The 17,374-nt window shown below is 38.2% G+C and overlaps 1 protein-coding gene and 1 long non-coding RNA gene across 3 annotated transcripts in view; one reads left to right on the forward strand and one right to left on the reverse strand.

The window, feature by feature from the left end:
* Positions 1-17,374, forward strand: part of CDH18 (cadherin 18) — a 725,976-nt gene that overhangs the window by 567,097 nt on the left and 141,505 nt on the right. Inside the window, exon 6 of the mRNA XM_055554551.1 lies at positions 12,832-12,999. Within this exon, the coding sequence (XP_055410526.1) occupies positions 12,832-12,999 (168 nt within the window). The remainder of the gene's footprint in view (positions 1-12,831; positions 13,000-17,374) is intronic.
* The window catches only part of LOC129632837 (uncharacterized), a 341,755-nt gene that overhangs the window by 193,849 nt on the left and 130,532 nt on the right, over positions 1-17,374 (reverse strand). The gene's annotated exons all lie outside the window — the stretch shown is intronic.

Here is a 17,374-nt window from a genome sequence, read left to right on the forward strand (position 1 = left end):
CTCCCAACATTCAACTTCTCAAGACCTATGTCAGGTGCTGATGGACATCTTGCTGGAAATGTATAATCTAAATTTAATGGTGTTAGGGGTAAATTTAGAAAGCCAACCATCTTCTATTTCCCTGTGAGAAATAAACATGTATGTGTGTTTATTCATATGTATTTATGAATGTATATATGTGTGTATGTATGTGTATCTGAATATATATATATATATATATATATATGTGTGTGTGTGTGTGTGTGTGTGTGTGTGTGCACATATTTATCTGTTTCTGTATATGTGTACTCCAAATTCGAATGTCATTGCAAACTTCCCCAACAAAGAGCTTTCAAAACAACAGTGATTTTGGAAGGAAAGTAGTTGTGCAAAAATCTGACAATTTCTTGATCCATGTGACTCTAACTTGGTTACCTGGTAGCATTCATCTGGCAAGTGGAATCATTCAAAAATGATTCCACTCATATGCCCAGTGCCTCAATGAGAAAAGCTGTGGAACTGGGCTCAGATGAATCCAAAGCACATTCCATCTCAGAGTATCTCTATGTGGTCTCTATCACGGTAATTAGACCACTTACCTGAAGGCTAAGAGCTCATATATACTAACGCAGAAGATTCCAGTCCTCTTAAGTCCAGTGAAGAAATTGATATACTGTCACTTCTACTATACTATATTGGTCAAAGAAGTCATAGATCAGCCATGGATAATGGCATTGGTATTTGATACCCTGCAAAAAGACCATAACCAGCTAATGACCACTGGCATCAAGATAAATCTCAGGTTTCTGTTTCTCACTGTTTATTCTTTTGGACAAAATACTGAATCCTCAGCTATTAAAGTAAGATCATTTGGTTACGTATGGTTGAAAGTGAAAGTGTTAGTCACTTAGTTGTGTCCAACTCTTTGCGACCCAGTCGACTGTAGCCCACCAGGCTCCTCTGTCCATGGAATTCTCCAGGAAAGAACACTGGAGTGGGTAGCCATTTCCTTCTCCCAATTGATCATCCCCAAGGATCAAACCCAGTTCTGTGAGCCACCAGGGAAGCCTGAATGCATGACACCCAGGTTTCATCCCTGGGTCTAGAAAATCCCCTGGAGAAGGAAATGTCTACCCACCCTGGTATTCTTGCCTGGAGAATCCCAAGATCAGAGGAGCCTGGCAGGCTACAGTCCATGGGGTTGCGAAGAGTCGGACATGACTGAACATTTAACACTTTCATAACCTGTGATTATCTACCATCTTTCTGACCTCTTCTTGATCATAGTAAGAACTTTGATTCCAGTGCTATTAGAACCTAAACTGTTCAAGAGAAAGTGATTTTTTTTTTCTGATACCACACTCTCAAGAAGCAGACATTCTCCCAAAATCAATTTCAGTCTCTTTGGCAGTATATTCCTCAATTTACTTGCAAGGAATCAGAAGCTCAGTAGTGATCATGACAGCAGACTCTGACTTCTAATTACATAGATTAAATACTGACTCTATCATACCTATCTGTCCTTGGGCAAACTTCTTAACCTTTCTGTTCTTGAAATCCCTCTTTGTTTAAATAAAGGGGATAATATAAATAACTTCCATAGTCAGTCGATGTGAGGATTTAGTGTGAGGATTAGTGATTTAACCTAAAGCATTCTTCATTATGCTCAATAAATACTAAATAACTGTCAATAGTTCTATTATCAGGAACATCATCACCATTGGAATTTCATCCCCCAGATAAGTCTTATTTTTAAGTTTATACTTTATTTTTCTCCCTACAATGCTGTTGCAGTACATTTTTTCTGAATGGAGTAGATAAGCTGAAAGCCTAAAAATCCATATAATATTTGGTCTTCACAAATTCCCTGGAAAAGCTATGATTATCAGTGTGGTTATTAAATATATTGACTAGAAACACTGGGGCTACCCAGATTGCATAGTAATAAAGAATCCACCTTTCAATGCGGGAGACAGAAAAGATACAAGTTTGATCCCTCAGTTGGGATGATCCCCTGGAGTAGGAAATGACAATCCACTCCAATATTCTTGCCTAGAAAATTCCATGGACAGAGGAGCCTGACCAGCTACATTTCATGAGGTTTCAAAGGGTTGAACATGACTGAGCTACTAAGTGCACACACACACACACACACACACACACACACACACAAACAACACAGAAAGATGGGTCTCTTGAAATTGTAGATCACATTGAAACACTAGAAATGGATATAAGCCATAAGCAAATACAAAAACAATAAAAAGAGAGAGAGAGAAACATGGAAATAAAACCTTCTAAGTCAGAAGCACATTTGACAATGTATAAACACAACCACCTTCTCTTTGGATCGTTTGATCTGTGCCCCCAAATCCATAGAGAGGGTAATACTTATTTTTATAATTCTGTTCCTCTCTCCACCTCCTCCTCTCCTCTCCTCCTCCCTGTCTCTCTCTTTCTCTATCCAACACCCCAGACCCCTCCCAATATCACAAGCCTCTCCTAAGGGCCCACAAGGTCCGAGGACTTCATTACTTGAACTAATAGCACTGTGGCACTCTGTCAGGAGGCCCTTGGTTACATTTTGGCTTCTGCTGATTTCTCATCTGGAGAGCGTTACTTAAACTTTGAGCTTTCTCTCCCATGAAGAACATGTGGGAAAATAATATACCTGAAGAGAGTTCCTGAGTCATAGTTCATACTCAAAACATATAAATTCACCATTCTTTTCTCCTCACCAGAAATAAAATGCTTCATCATCAATTTTGAGGGTAGGAAGAAAAAACTTGTAGAAGAGGAAAAATTGAATCTTCCTCTTAAAACATAAATGTCTACAGTCCTGAATTTATGATGATTAATTCCATGAGTCATAGCTTGAAGCTAAATATGTTTATTTTTAATTCTGAGATGCCAGTGTTTCATATAATATAAATTGTCTTTAAAAATAAAATGCATCATATAAGGAAAATATAAATAAAATTCTGAAGTTTAATTAGTTATTAAACTAGTTTATAGTCTGAAATGTGTCAAATGTAGCTGTAGACATAACCATGTATCTGCCGAACCACAGCCTCTGACAACTGACTAGTAATGACATTTAGTCAGTGATGACTTTCCACCGGGGTGGCAGCAGAGCTCTTCAAACTTTCAGTCACTTGAGGAACAAACCATAGAAATATTCAGAGTATTAATGAGTACCTACATCTCTACTATTTCCCACAGTACTTTTCCAATGGAGCCGATCTTAGCAATGCATCCATGTACATTCTGTATCTGCCCCTTTGTTGATGACAGATCCCCTTTCCAAGGGTTCCTTGCTTCTCCATTCTTCTTTCTATACCCTACAAACTTGTTGTTGTCCCATGAAGTACTCCTTTATCATGCCCATGCGTATGGATAACTACGGCCTTTGAAGTCTAGGTTTTGCCTATTCGTTTAACAAATCTATTTGTAGTATTGGCGCTTCCCTGATGGCTCATATAGTAAAGAATCTGCCTGCAATGCAGGAGACCTAAGTTTAATCCCTGGGTTGGGAAGATCCCCTGGAGAAGGGAATGGCTACCCACTCCAGTATTCTTGCCTGGAGAATTTCATGGACAGAGGTGCCTGGCTGGCTATAGTCCACGAGGTCTGAAAGAGTCAGACACGACTGAGTGACTAACACTGAACTTTCCATACTTTCATATTTATTTCCCTGTCAGTAAAGACTCTAATCATGACCTTCTAAAATCATAAGCCCTATCATAAATGTCCCAGTGCCCCACATTTTAAATAGAGCAGAGACACATTCAATATACATTGGGTTGGTGGTGAATGAAGAAAACAGATTTCTGAAACTGTGGTGATGATTTAATGTCTCAGTGTTTTTGATTTCAATGTAGATGGGAATTTATGAAAGTCACATTATCTTTACAAAATCAGTAGGGAAAATTCATAATGTGTAGTTGAATAGAAGTACCATATAATATACTAAATGTTGAAACAAATAGCACTTCATTAGCTAACATAAAAAATCTCCCAGGTACCTAGATCATCATAATCAGGCAGTTGGAAGGATGAATTATTACTGCAAGATGTTAAATATCATTGTGTAGGAACTGGTTAATGAAACTTCTAAATATTTATGTTAATATTAATGTTTTAATAATTGTTTTAAATGATCAGATACTCCAATGAAATATGAGCACTTGGAGGCCAGATATCATATGTCCTCAACTGCAGATGAATATCTCAGATTAGACCATTCATGGGAACCACAGAAGAGGTTTGTCACAAATATTGATGATGGGCCTACTTCCCTAAATTTTCATTCAGTAGGTCTAGAATGGTGTCCTTGAAGTTGCATTATAATTGTAACTTAACATAATTTTGTTTTTAAGTAACCCTTGTGCCCCATTTGGCTTCTGGTCCCATCACTTCATGGGAAATAGATGGGGAAACAGTGGAAACAGTGGCTGACTTTATTTTGAGGGGATCCAAAATCAATGCAGATGTTGATTGCAGCCATGAAATTAAAACACGCTTACTCCTTGAAAGGAAAGTTATGACCAACCTAGATAGCATGCTAAAAAGGAGAGACATTGTTTTGCCAACATAAGTCCGTCTAGTCAAGGCTATGGTTTTTCCAGTGGTCATGTATGGATGTGAGAGTTGTACTCTGAAGAAAGCTGAGGGCAGAAGAATTGATGCTTTTGAACTGTGGTTGGAGAAGACTCTTGAGAGTCCCTTGGACTGCAAGGAGATCCAATCAGTCCATTCTAAAGGAGATCAGTCCTGGGTGTTCTTTGGAAGGACTGATGCTAAAGCTGAAACTCCAGTACTTTGGCCACCTCATGCAAAGAGTTGACTCATTGGAAAAAACCCTGATGCTGGGAGGGATTGGGGGCAGGAGGAGAAGGGGACGACAGAGGATGAGATGGCTGGATGGCATCACCAGCTCAATGGACATGAGTTTGAGTGAACTCTGGGAGTTGGTGATGGACAGGGAGGCCTGGCGTGCTGCGATTCATGGGGTCGCAAAGAGTCTGACACGACTGAGTGATTGAACTGTGCCCCATTAGAAAAACAGTAGGACTCCAGTACATTTTGGGGCTTCCCAGGAAGTACAGTGGGAAAGAATTTCCACCTGTCAATGTGGAGATGTGCGTTTGATCTTTGGGTCAGGAAGATCCCCTGGAGTAGGAAGTGGCAATCGAGTCTAGTATTCTTGCCTGAAAAATTCCATGGACAAAGTCCATTGGGTCACTAAAAGTCAGACATGGCTGAACACACTCTTACACAGACCCATATCTTGTAATAGAAAGTGAAAGTGAAGTCGCTCAGTCATGTCCAACTCTTTGCAACACATGGACTGTAGCCTGCACGAGGCTTCTCTGTCCATGGAATTCTCCAGGCAACAATACTGGAGTGGGCTGCCATTTCCTTCTCCAGGGGATCTTCCCAACCCAGGGATCGAGCCTGGGCCTCGCTCATTGCAGGCAGACTCTTTACCGTCTGAGCCACCAGGAAAGCCCTGATATCTTGTAATAGGCGTTACATAATTATATGGGAGTTCAAACGAATGAATGAACAATTGAAAAAATTAAGAAAGAAAATAAGCAACTGAGCCCAAATGAATATATGTAGTTAAGATATGGAAGAAAATTTACTAGCTCTTCTTATAAATCCACATATGCACTTGAAAATGTTTTTAACAATTTGAATGTCATGCCTGTTTATTTGTTCCACCCTTTTAGAGATTTTATTTTTCAGTCTTCTGTGGTATTATCTAATAAACTTGATTTGTATATTTCCATCTTAAATTCTTTTTAGTGGCTAAAATACAAGAAACCATTTTGGAGGATCTATTGCTCTATATGAATATCACCAGTCAAGGAAAAAAACACATGGTGATCTAGGGAGTCAGGTTCAGTGAGTAATGTTTATAACTGCAGATGAGTTCCAATGTTATGAGCTTGTATTCAGCAAAGAGTCATTCCCAGTTTCAAGCCCCTACATATCAAGGTGATTGGGAAGCCGTAGTCAGAAGGTAATTTGCAGGCAGTGGGGCACCTGTGATCGTTTACCAGGAAAGAAATAAGAAACAAAACAAAATGATACTAAGTTAATCACTTCCTGTTGATTCAACACAGCATCACAGGCGAATAAAAGGCAACAATTTCTGTTAAAAATTTGGAAATAAACATTGCTAGTGAAGCATATCAGACAAACATTCAGAATATGCTAATAGTACTTACCTAGCATATATTGAAAAGTGGAAAGGTTCCTTTGTTCTTATGCAAACACTGCACTAATTTAAGGTGATTAATTTAGCTACTCTGCATTGTTTTCTTTACAAATTTACCAAATGAAAAGGCCAGGTGATGTCTTTATTATTATGTTTATTTGAAAGAAAAAAATAAGTTAAAATACAATTACTGTAACCCTGTGTATGAGACAGCAAAAGAGACACTGATGTATAGAACAGTCTTATGGACTCTGTGGGAGAGGGAGAGGGTGGGAAGGTTTGGGAGAATGGCATTGAAACATGTAAAATATCATGTATGAAACGAGTTGCCAGTCCAGGTTCGATGCAGGATACTGGATGCTTGGGGCTGGTGCACTGGGACGACCCAGAGGGATGGTATGGGGAGGGAGGAGGGAGGAGGGTTAAGGATGGGGAACACAAGTATACCTGTGGCAGGTTCATTTTGATATTTGGCAAAACTAATACAATTATGTAAAGTTTAAAAATAAAATTAAAAAAAAATACAATTACTGGGTCCTAGGATACATGATAGAAAAGGCAAACAAAAAACCAAAATATCAGTTATTATTTGGCCTATACAAATTATTTGGCCTATATCCTAGTCTTGTATAGGAGTTTAGGCTTCATAGTTTTGAAAAATGTTTATTATAATTGAATATTATTGGTTGTTTTCATGTATGTGATTCCACATGTATTTTGATATGACAAGACGGTGATAAAAAATGAAGAAACGTATGAAAACAATGGCAGAATTTCGTCCTTCTAATTGTGACTTTTCATACTTTTGACCTACTTACACTGGAATCACCTATAGTTGTTGTTAATGTCAGGGGAGGTCATTCAGAGGACATGAATGCCAGTTGACTAACAAGCTGAAGCCAGATAATGAGAGGCTCCTCACCCCCTTCTCTGCCCTTGGAATAATTTTTCTGCTAACATTTCCCAGAGTGGGAGCTATGTCCAAGGACAAAGTCTTTAGATAGAAAGGTTTCAGGATATAAGGTTGATATATAAAAGTCAACCTCTTTCCTATTGATGAGCAATAAAGAAGTAGACTTTGATTTAAATATACAATGCCATTTAGGTTAGCTTCCCCTAAAAAGAGATACTTGGGGGTAAATTTAATGATAAAAGGTATGAAATCTATATGAGGAAAACTATAAAAGTCTCAATAAAGAAACAAATAAGAAGTAAATAAATGGAGATATATGTTACATGCAAGGATAGGCAAGACTCGATGTTATCATGATGTTAATTCTGCTTAATATTATCAGTACATTCAGTGGGATACCAATCAAATCCCAGACATTTTTTATAGGTATTGACAAACCTATTTTACAGTTTTTAGGTGAAAGCTAAAAAAGAACATTGCAACCCACTCCAGTATTCTTTCCTATAAAATTCCAAGGACAGAGGAGCCTGGTGGGCTACAGTTCATGGGGCTGTAAAGAGTGTGACATTACTAAGAACATACAACAGTTTTAGAAACAAAGGAACTATCAAGCCATGGATAGACATGGAGGATCCTTAAATGCCCATTACTAATTGAAGAGGTCAATTTGAAAAGATCACAAACTGTAGGGCTCCAATTATATGACATTTTGGAAAAAGCAAAATTAAGGACACAGTAAAATGATCAGTGATTGTCAAAGGCTGAGGGGAGGGAGGGAATGAATAGATGGAAAAGAGAGAATTTTTAGGGACGTTAAAGTATTCTATGTTATACTGTAATGAATACATGTCATTATACATGGATCCAAACCCACAGAATGTGCAACACCAAGAGGGATCTCTAATGTAAATTATATACTTTGGGTGATCAGTTCAGTTCAGTTGCTCAGTCGTGTCCGACTCTTTGCAACCCCATGAATTGCAGCACACCAGGCCTCCCTGTCCATCACCAACTCTCAGAGTTCACTCAAACTCATGTCCATTGAGTCGGTGATGCCATCCAGCCATCTCGTCCTCTGTCGTCCCCTTCTCCTCTTGCCCCCAATCCCTCCCAGCATCAGAGTCTTTTCCAATAAGTCAACTCTGCATGAGGTGGCCAAAGTACTGGAGTTTCAGCTTTAGCATCAGTCCTTCCGAAGAACACCCAGGACTGATCTCCTTTAGAATGGACTGATTGGATCTCCTTGCAGTCCAAGGGACTTTCAAGAGTCTTCTCCAGCACCACAGTTCAAAAGCATCAATTCTTCTGTGTTCAGCTTTCTTCACAGTCGAACTCTCACATCCATACATGACCACTGGAAAAACCATAGCCTTGACTAGACAGACCTTGACTAGACATCACTTTGTTGGCAAAGTGATGTCTCTGCTTTTCAATATGCTATCTAGGTTGATCATAACTTTCCTTCCAAGGAGTAAGCGTCTTTTAATTTCATGGCTGCAATCACCATCTGCAGTGATTTTGGAGCCCCCCAAAATAAAGTCAGCCACTGTTTCCACTGTGTCCCCATCTATTTCTCATGAAGTGATGGAACCAGGTGCCATGGTGATAATGATGTGCTAATAATGTATGTTTATAAGTTGTAACAAATGCATTATTTTAGTACACAATGTGGCTAGTTGGGGAGGTGGTGTACAGTCTGGAGAAAAAAGGTACATGATAACTATATTTTCTTAATTTTACTGTGGACCTAAAACTACTCTGAAAAAGTGCTACTGAAAAGGAAAAAACTAAAGTAACTGTGCACCAGCTATGTTCTAGACTATCCCACTCAGGAACATCAGGGCTATATGTTGGTATCATATTTTGTATAAGGGGATCATGAGGCAATGGTAATTTGCTCAGTAACCCGTGTGCCCTCAGGTGAGGTCATAGCTAAGAACATGCAAATGAGCCATTCTCAGGAGAATTGAATGTTTAAATGATTCCTTAGACAATCATATCTGAGAAATATGTGTCAATTCTAGATATGGTCTTTTCTTTCCATAAGCAAATTTCTTTGATAAATTTCTTCCTGTTTCATGTCATAGTGACACTATTATAAAAGAAGGGATATAATGAAATTATTAAAGTCTGTGCTATAAAACAGGGTTTGTGTTAATTATTCTTCTCTGATCCTTTTAAATGAATGACATTCAGATTGCATAAAATATCTGTCATTCACTTTGGTGATAGATGGGAGGGAGGTTCAAGAGGGAGGTGACGTGTATACACCTATGGCTGACTCATGTGTATGTTTGACAGAACAAAACAAAATTATGTAAAGCAATTATCCTTCAATCAAAAAATAAATAAGTTTTAAAAAAGATTTTATTTTTATATTTGTATATTCTACAAATATTACTGTAATGATTTCATTGTAAAATATCCTGGATAGTAATCTCATACTTCTACGTATCAGAGGTAAGTCCCATTTTTTTTTTTCAGAACAGCATCATTTTTTTTAATATTAGAAAGTATAAATTTCTTTTATTAAATGTTTTCATAAACTCTTAACTTGTTCCCCTCTGCATCAGTTTTCTGCAACTTTTTTCTTATATAATTATTATATGGGAAAAAAACATTATTCTTTTTAATAAGAATGCTTGAGGCTTTTTCATATGTGTGGATTAGATGAATCATTTATTATTATATTATTATAATTCATTTTGATATGAATAATTTTCATTCCTGTTTAGCTTCAGGAAAGTTCTCCTAAACTTCCTCCATTATATGTCCACAAGTATTAAAAGCTGGAATTCTATTTTCCTGGGGCCTGTGGCTCTGACTCAAAGTCATTACATGTGCAATCAAGTCAGTAAAGAAAAAAAACAAAACATAGTGGTTAAGTGTCCTATACTCTGGAACTCTCTTGCTTTTTCAATGATCCAGTGGATGTTGGCAATTTTATCTCTGGCTCCTCTGCCTTTTCTAAAACCAGCTTGAACATCTGGAAGTTCACATTTCATGTATTGTTGAAGCCTGGGTTGGAGAATTTTGAGCATTACTTTACTAGTGTGTGAGATGAGTGCAATTATACAGCAGTTTGAGAATTCTTATGCATTGTCTTTCTTTTGGATTGAAATGAAAACTGACCTTTTCCAGTCCTGTGACCACTGCTGCATTTTCCAAATTTGCTGGCATATTGAGTGCAGCACTTTCACAGCATCATCTGTTAGGATTTGAAATAGCTCAGCTCAAATTCCATCACCTCCACTAGTTTTGTTCATAGTGATGCTTTCTAAGGTCCACTTGACTTCACATTCCAGGATATCTGGCTCTAGGTGAGTAATCACACCATCGTGATTATCTGGGTCATGAAGATCTTTTGAGTATAGCTCTTCTGTATATTCTTGCCTCTTCATTGGATCATCAAAAAAACACAAGAGTTCCAGAAAAAAAGATCTATTTATGCTTTATTGACTATGCCAAAGCCTTTGATGGTAAGGATCACAATAAACTGTGGAAAATTCTTCAAGAGATGGAATACCAGACCACCTGACCTGCCTCTTGAGAAATCTATATGCAGGTCAGGAAGCAACAGTTAGAACTGAATGTAGAACAACAGACTGGTTCCAAATAGGAAAAGGAATATGTCAAGGCTGTATATTGTCACCCTGCCTATTTAACTTATATGCAGAGTACATCATGAGAAATGCTGGGCTGGAAGAAGCACAAGCTGGAATCAAGATTGCTGGGAGAAATATCAATAACCTCAGATATGTAGATGACACCACCCTTATGGCAGAAAGCAAAGAAGAACTAAAGAGCCTTTTGATGAGAGTGAAAGAGGAGAGTGAAAAAGTTGGCTTAAAGCTCAACATTCAGAAAACTAAGATCATGTCATCTGGTCACATCACTTCATGGCAATAGATGGGGAAACAATGGAAACAGTGAGAGACTTTATTTTGGGGGGCTACAAAATCACTGCAGATGTTGACTGCAGCAATGAAATTAAAAGACACTTGCTCCTTGGAAGAAAAGCTATGAACAACCTAGACAACATTTTAAAAAGCAGAGATGTTACTTTGCCAACAGTTCCATCTAGCCAAAGCTATGGTTTTCCCAGTAGTCGTGTATGGACGTGAGGGATGGACTATAAAGAAAGCTGAATGCTGAATAATTGATGTTTTTGAGCTTGATATTGGAGAAGACTCTTGAGAGTCCCTTGGACTGCAAGGAGATCCAAGCAGTCCATCCTGAATATTCATTAGAAGGACTGATCCCGAAGCTGAAACTCCAATCCTTTGGCTACCTGATGAGACGGACTGACTCACGGGAAAGACCCTGATGCTGGGAAAGATGGAAGGCAGGAGGAGAAGGGAATGATAGAGGATGAGACAGTTGGATGTCATCACCAACTCAGTGGACATGAGTTTGAGTAAATTAAAGGAGTTGGTGATGGACAGGGAGGCCTGGCATGCTACAGACCATGGGGTTGCAAAGAGTCTGACTTGACTGAGTGACTGAACTGGAGACATATTTGGTAGTTCTTATATAAACATTGACCCACTGCAAAATTTGTGTCAGTTTTAAATGTAAGGATCTATTGACAGAGCTATGTGTGTGTGTGTGTGTGTGTGTTTGTCTGTGTGTGTGTGTGCATACCTACATATAATTACATATGACATATAGTATTTGTATCCATTGAATGTCACTGCAAGACAAAGCATATTACATGTCACTGCAAGACAAAGAATGTGACTTTACATATAATTTTTTGAACAGTCTCATCACTTTCTTTATTTTGCTCATGTACTTAAATCTAGGTTTTATTATAGTTGTTATTTCCTGACAAAAAGTAATCAGTTTCCTAGTCTTGATAAATGTTAAAGTACTACCTGCTTATAATCTTTTTCAAATGTCTACACTCTGCCAATGTTTTCATCATCAAAATTTGACAACCCTGTCAGCAAACTATGTAAATTGTTGTGTAAGGAGAAAAATTAACCTCTGCTCAAATCATCTGAGCGACACTTAGGATGAGCACAAGTCATGAAATATTCAGGTCACCAGCAGAAGGAAAGAGCAGGGACTGCAGGTCTACCTCTTATGGGCCTGTCACCCCAAGGAGTGCCAAGAGATGGGATATCTTCATTTGTCCCTTATTATCTATAGATTCCCTTGGGACCTATGGTTGTTAACAAATATTTCCATGAGACAGTTTTAATAACATGGGCAGGTACTGTTTGTCTCTAAAGCCTGACTTTCTCCTAAAAGCATTTCAGTTAAAACTACTTTTCTTAAATGGTGCAGATGAACCTATTTGTAGAGCAGGAATAGAAGTGCAGACATAGAGAATGGACTCGTGGGGACTGAGAGGGAGGATTATTGAGAGACTAACATTAACATATATATGCTACCATATGTAAAATAGCTAGCTAGTGGGAAGCTGCTGTATAACTCAGAGAGCCCATCTCGGTACTCGGTGATGAACCAAATGGGTGGAATTGGGGGCAGGGAAGGGAGGCTCAAGAGGGAGGGGATAAATGTATACATATGGCAGATTTATGACGTTGAGCAGCACAAACTAATAAAACATTGCTGAGCAATTATATTCCAATAAAAACATTAAAAGACCTACTTTTCTTAAAATGAAAATAAAGAGAGATATATAGCTATATTGCTTTTCATTTAAGTATAATCCATGCTATTCTGTTTAAAATATGTATTACAGGAGTTATTAGAACTGCCTTACATAATATGGACAGAGAAGCCAGAGAACATTACTCAGTGGTCATTCAAGCCAAAGACATGGCTGGGCAAGTTGGAGGGCTTTCAGGATCCACCACAGTCAACATCACCCTGACAGATGTCAATGACAACCCCCCAAGGTTTCCTCAGAGTAAGTACATGTTTCTTTTGATCTGCACTTATCACTATTCATTTATGTAAAACAAACTGAAATACAGCTAAGCCTTGAACAATATGGACTTGAGATGCAAGAGTCCACATATTCATTTTTCTCAGTAGCAAGTACTATAGGACTACATGACCAGATCAGTGGTTGGGTGTATCTGCAGATACTGAGGAACCTGGATACAGAGGGCTGACTATAAGTTATATGTATGGACAGTGTAGAGGTTGGATGCTCCTAACTCCCACATTGTTCAAGGTCCACTGTACTTGGACATATAATGTCATGTGACTATTCTCTTAAATGGAAAGATCGTGTTTGTACAGTCTTCCTTTTATACACAAGACTAAGGAAATCACTCCATCTGTTGTCTCCTGAACTTGGTAGATAGGTGTCACTGTGTTTAAGATATCCATTTCAATTGACATCACAGTTACATACTAAAGTACTAAGAAATGATGCTTTGTATTTGCTGAAGTATTTATGTATTAGAGCAACTGAACTGAACTGAACTTAAGGAATTCCTGGAGGTATTCAAAATAAACATTTTGATATGGACATTCTACTCTTGCAAAACTATTGAATATGTACTCTTTGTGGGATGATTTTTTTTTTTTAATTCTTCCTTTTAGGAATGAATGCTCTTCACATACACACAGAAGCACACCATCCAATGGCAAGGTATCACTAACATAATAAACTACAATCTCAGAGTAGAATATGAACCTTGTGAGCAGAGAGCCCATCAGGCGATTCAAGGATAGAGTATCAGTTCTGTGAGTTCAGAATTAAATACTGTTTATGACACCTTCAGAAAGGGAAGGAAACATATTTGAGTATTTCTAAGGTGGCCGAAGAATTGATGCTTTTGAACTGTGGTGTTGGAGAAGACTCTTGAGAGTCCCTTGGACTGCAAAGAGATCCAACCATTCCATTCTGAAGGAGATCAGCTTTGAGATTTCTTTGGAAGGAATGATGCTAAAGCTGAACATCCAGTACTTTGGCCACCTCACGTGAAGAGTTGACTCATTGGAAAAAACTCTGATGCTGGGAGGGATTGAGGGCAGGAGGAGAAGGGGACGACAGAGGATGAGATGGCTGGATGGCATCACTGACTCAATGGATGTGAGTCTGAGTGAACTCCGGCAGTTGGTGATGGACAGGGAGGCCTGACGTGCTGCGATTCATGGGATCACAAAGAGTCGGACAGGACTGAGCACCTGAACTGAACTGACTGATGGATGATTCACTTTACTGTAAAGCAGAAAATATCATAATATTTTAAAGCAACTCTACTTCAATAATTTTTTTTAAAAAGACCTACTAGGTTCGTCTTTGAAAAAACAACTTAGCAAATATCATCAAAAAGTTACAGAGAAGTAGCTGCTGCAGTGATTTTTAGAAAAATTTGCAGAGGCATATTTGAAATAAAAACAAGTAATGGACAATTTTGATGGTTATTGGTAAATAATGAGTTTTAAGGACAACAGAAATTTCACAGGTAAAATATTTTGCCTGTTTGTGTTTATAGTCCAAGGAATACAATTCAACTTCAATAAATCTGGGGTGAGGAAGAAAATAAACTCTGTAACAAAGTAGACATTGTGGCAACTCAACAATGCTCTCCACATGTCAGTGTGAAAGGCTTACCCAGCCTTATCTCCCAGTATTGCTCTCAGTACTCAATGGAATACTGCCTGTTCTGAAAACACAGCAAGAATATGCATATCCTTAGATCAGTCTAGAATTTTTCATTCACGTTCCTTTGTTTGTGATAGTCATTCAGTGTGTCCAACTCTTTGTGACCCCATGAACTATAGTCCTCCAGGCTCCTCTGTCCATGGAATTTTCTAAGCAAGACTACTGGATTGGGTTGTCATTCACTTCTCCAGGGGATCTTCCTAAACCAGAGATCAAACCTGGGTCTCCTGTATTGAAGGCATTTACCATCTGAACCATCAGGACTACCAGATCCCTTTGTTTAAAAGCCCTCTTAAAAGTTTCTCTGAACTCCATCACAGAATTAGCAGTTAATTAACCCTTGGTTTCTGTAACATGGCACTTTCCCATGTGCTTTTATGCTATATTTATCTCCATAGGTGCAAATCTCCCCTACACTGTGGGTCCCTCTAAGTAAGAATGATGCTTGATTTGTCTTTGTAACATTAAGTGTTTAGATTGGTGCCCAGCCCTGGATAAATGGTTACAAAATGAATGAGTAAATGAGTTGAATTTAAATACTCTGTCAAACTACTATTATTAAAAGACTATGGATAAAGACAGGCACGTTGAATTCATGGTTAGGCAAAGCTCCTTTAAAATATCAATTCTAAGGACAAAATTATGTGACTTGGTTCTTTCAAGTGGCTTTTGCTCTATGAAGAGAACATATTTGAAAGAAAATTATAAGTCATAGATAAGTACATATTATTAAACTATGAAGTATAATTAAATTCCAAGTCATTTTACAAAATTGCAGTGTATTTTTGTATTCATTTAATCCCTTTTTCCACACAATATGCATATACGCATGTTTCATTATGAGACTAGTGTAATTGGATGGTGACTGCAGCCGTGAAATTAAAAGATGCTTGCTCCTTGGAAGAAAAGCTATGACAAACTTAGACAGTATATTAAAAAGCAGAGACATCACTTTACTGACAAAGGTCCATATTGTCAACAATTTGGTTTTCCAGTAGTCATGTACGAATGTGAAAGTGGGACCATAAAGAAGCCTGAGTGCTGAAGAATTGATGCTTTTGAACTGTGGTGCTGGAGAAGACTCTTGAGAATCCCTTAGACTGCAAGTAGCTCAAACAGGTCAATCCTAAAGGAAATTAACCTTGAATATTCATTATAAAGACTGATGCTGAAACTCCGAAAATTTGGCCACCTATATGTGAAGAGCCAACTCATTGGAAAAGACCCTGATGCTGGGAAAGATTGAAGGCCGGAGGAGAAGGATGAGGATGAGATTGTTGGATGGCATCATCAATTCAATGGACATGAGTTGATCAGACTCTGGGAGATAGTGAAGGACAGGGGAGCCAGGTATACTGCAGTCAACAGGGTGGCAAAGTGTTGGACTAAACAACAACAAAACCCTTTTATAGAGTAAGGAGTTCATTTGTTGATTTAGTCACTAAGTCATCCCCGACTCTTTTGCGACCACATGAACTGTAGCATGCCTCGTTCTTCTGCCCATTAGATTTCCCGGGCAAAATTACTGGAGTGGATTTCATTTCCTTCTCCAGAAGATCTTCCTGATCCAGGGATCGAACTCTCATCTCCCAGGTCTCCTGCAATGCAGGCAGAATCTTTACTACTGAGCCACCAGAATCTTTACTAAAGTTCAAAGATTTTTTTTTAAGAGGTAATGAGTGATAATGCTGAATTAACTTGAATATAAATTTTATTATAATTACAACACCAACTTCATTTTCAACCTATGTTATTTAAGTAGATTCTGTCACCACTATTTTTAAGATGTATATTAATACTATAACCCTTATTATAATAGAGTGAAAAACTTATGCAGGGGGCTTAATAAACTGATTTTAACCTGACAAGTCCATTAAAACTTATTTTAGAAATCACTAGAAAATCAGAAACTGGTGATGAATAAAGAAAAATGTATCTCTAACTTTACTCTGATCTATGATTGTTGCTGAAGCATCAGTTCATAGTGAAACAATGGTTTAACTTGACAAAGAATAAATGAATACTCTTTGAGTGAAGTCATTACATTAATCACTAATGGGATCTACATATCTTCAGTCTCCCCAGAATGACTGACAACTGTCAATCCTGCCACATGGTGATATGCTCTTAGTGTGTTGAAACAAAGGTGGTACACACCCAGAACTTCACACTCTGATTTGTTTAAAAGATATTTCATTTTGCACCCATACTGCTCAAAACACTTTGTTGCTCTCAGAATGATTTGGTGTCACCAGAATAAGAGTAGCTTGCAGTATTCTTTAATTATCCCCAAAGCATTAAAACTCATCAAATGAAAAAAAAAAAATGACAAACTATATCTTGGGAAACTTTGCAAATTGCTTGAAGAAAAAACAATGATATATATTATGAAGACTTGCATACACAAAGCGGCATGAAATTCGCAAATCTAAACACAGTTCAAATCCTATAAAGTTCTTAGTTCAGTTCAGTTCAGGTGCTCAGGCGTGTCCAACTCTTTGCGACCCCTTGAATTGTAGCACGCCAGGCCTCCCTGTCCATTACCAACACCCAGAGTTCACTCAAACACGTCCATCGAGTCAGTGATGCCATCCAGCCATCTCATCCTCTGTCTTCCCCTTTTCCTTCTGCTCCCAATCCCTCCCAGCATCAGAGTCTTTTC

Source organism: Bubalus kerabau, chromosome 18 (assembly GCF_029407905.1).
Source record: "Bubalus kerabau isolate K-KA32 ecotype Philippines breed swamp buffalo chromosome 18, PCC_UOA_SB_1v2, whole genome shotgun sequence".
NCBI classification, from domain to species: Eukaryota; Metazoa; Chordata; class Mammalia; order Artiodactyla; family Bovidae; genus Bubalus; species Bubalus kerabau.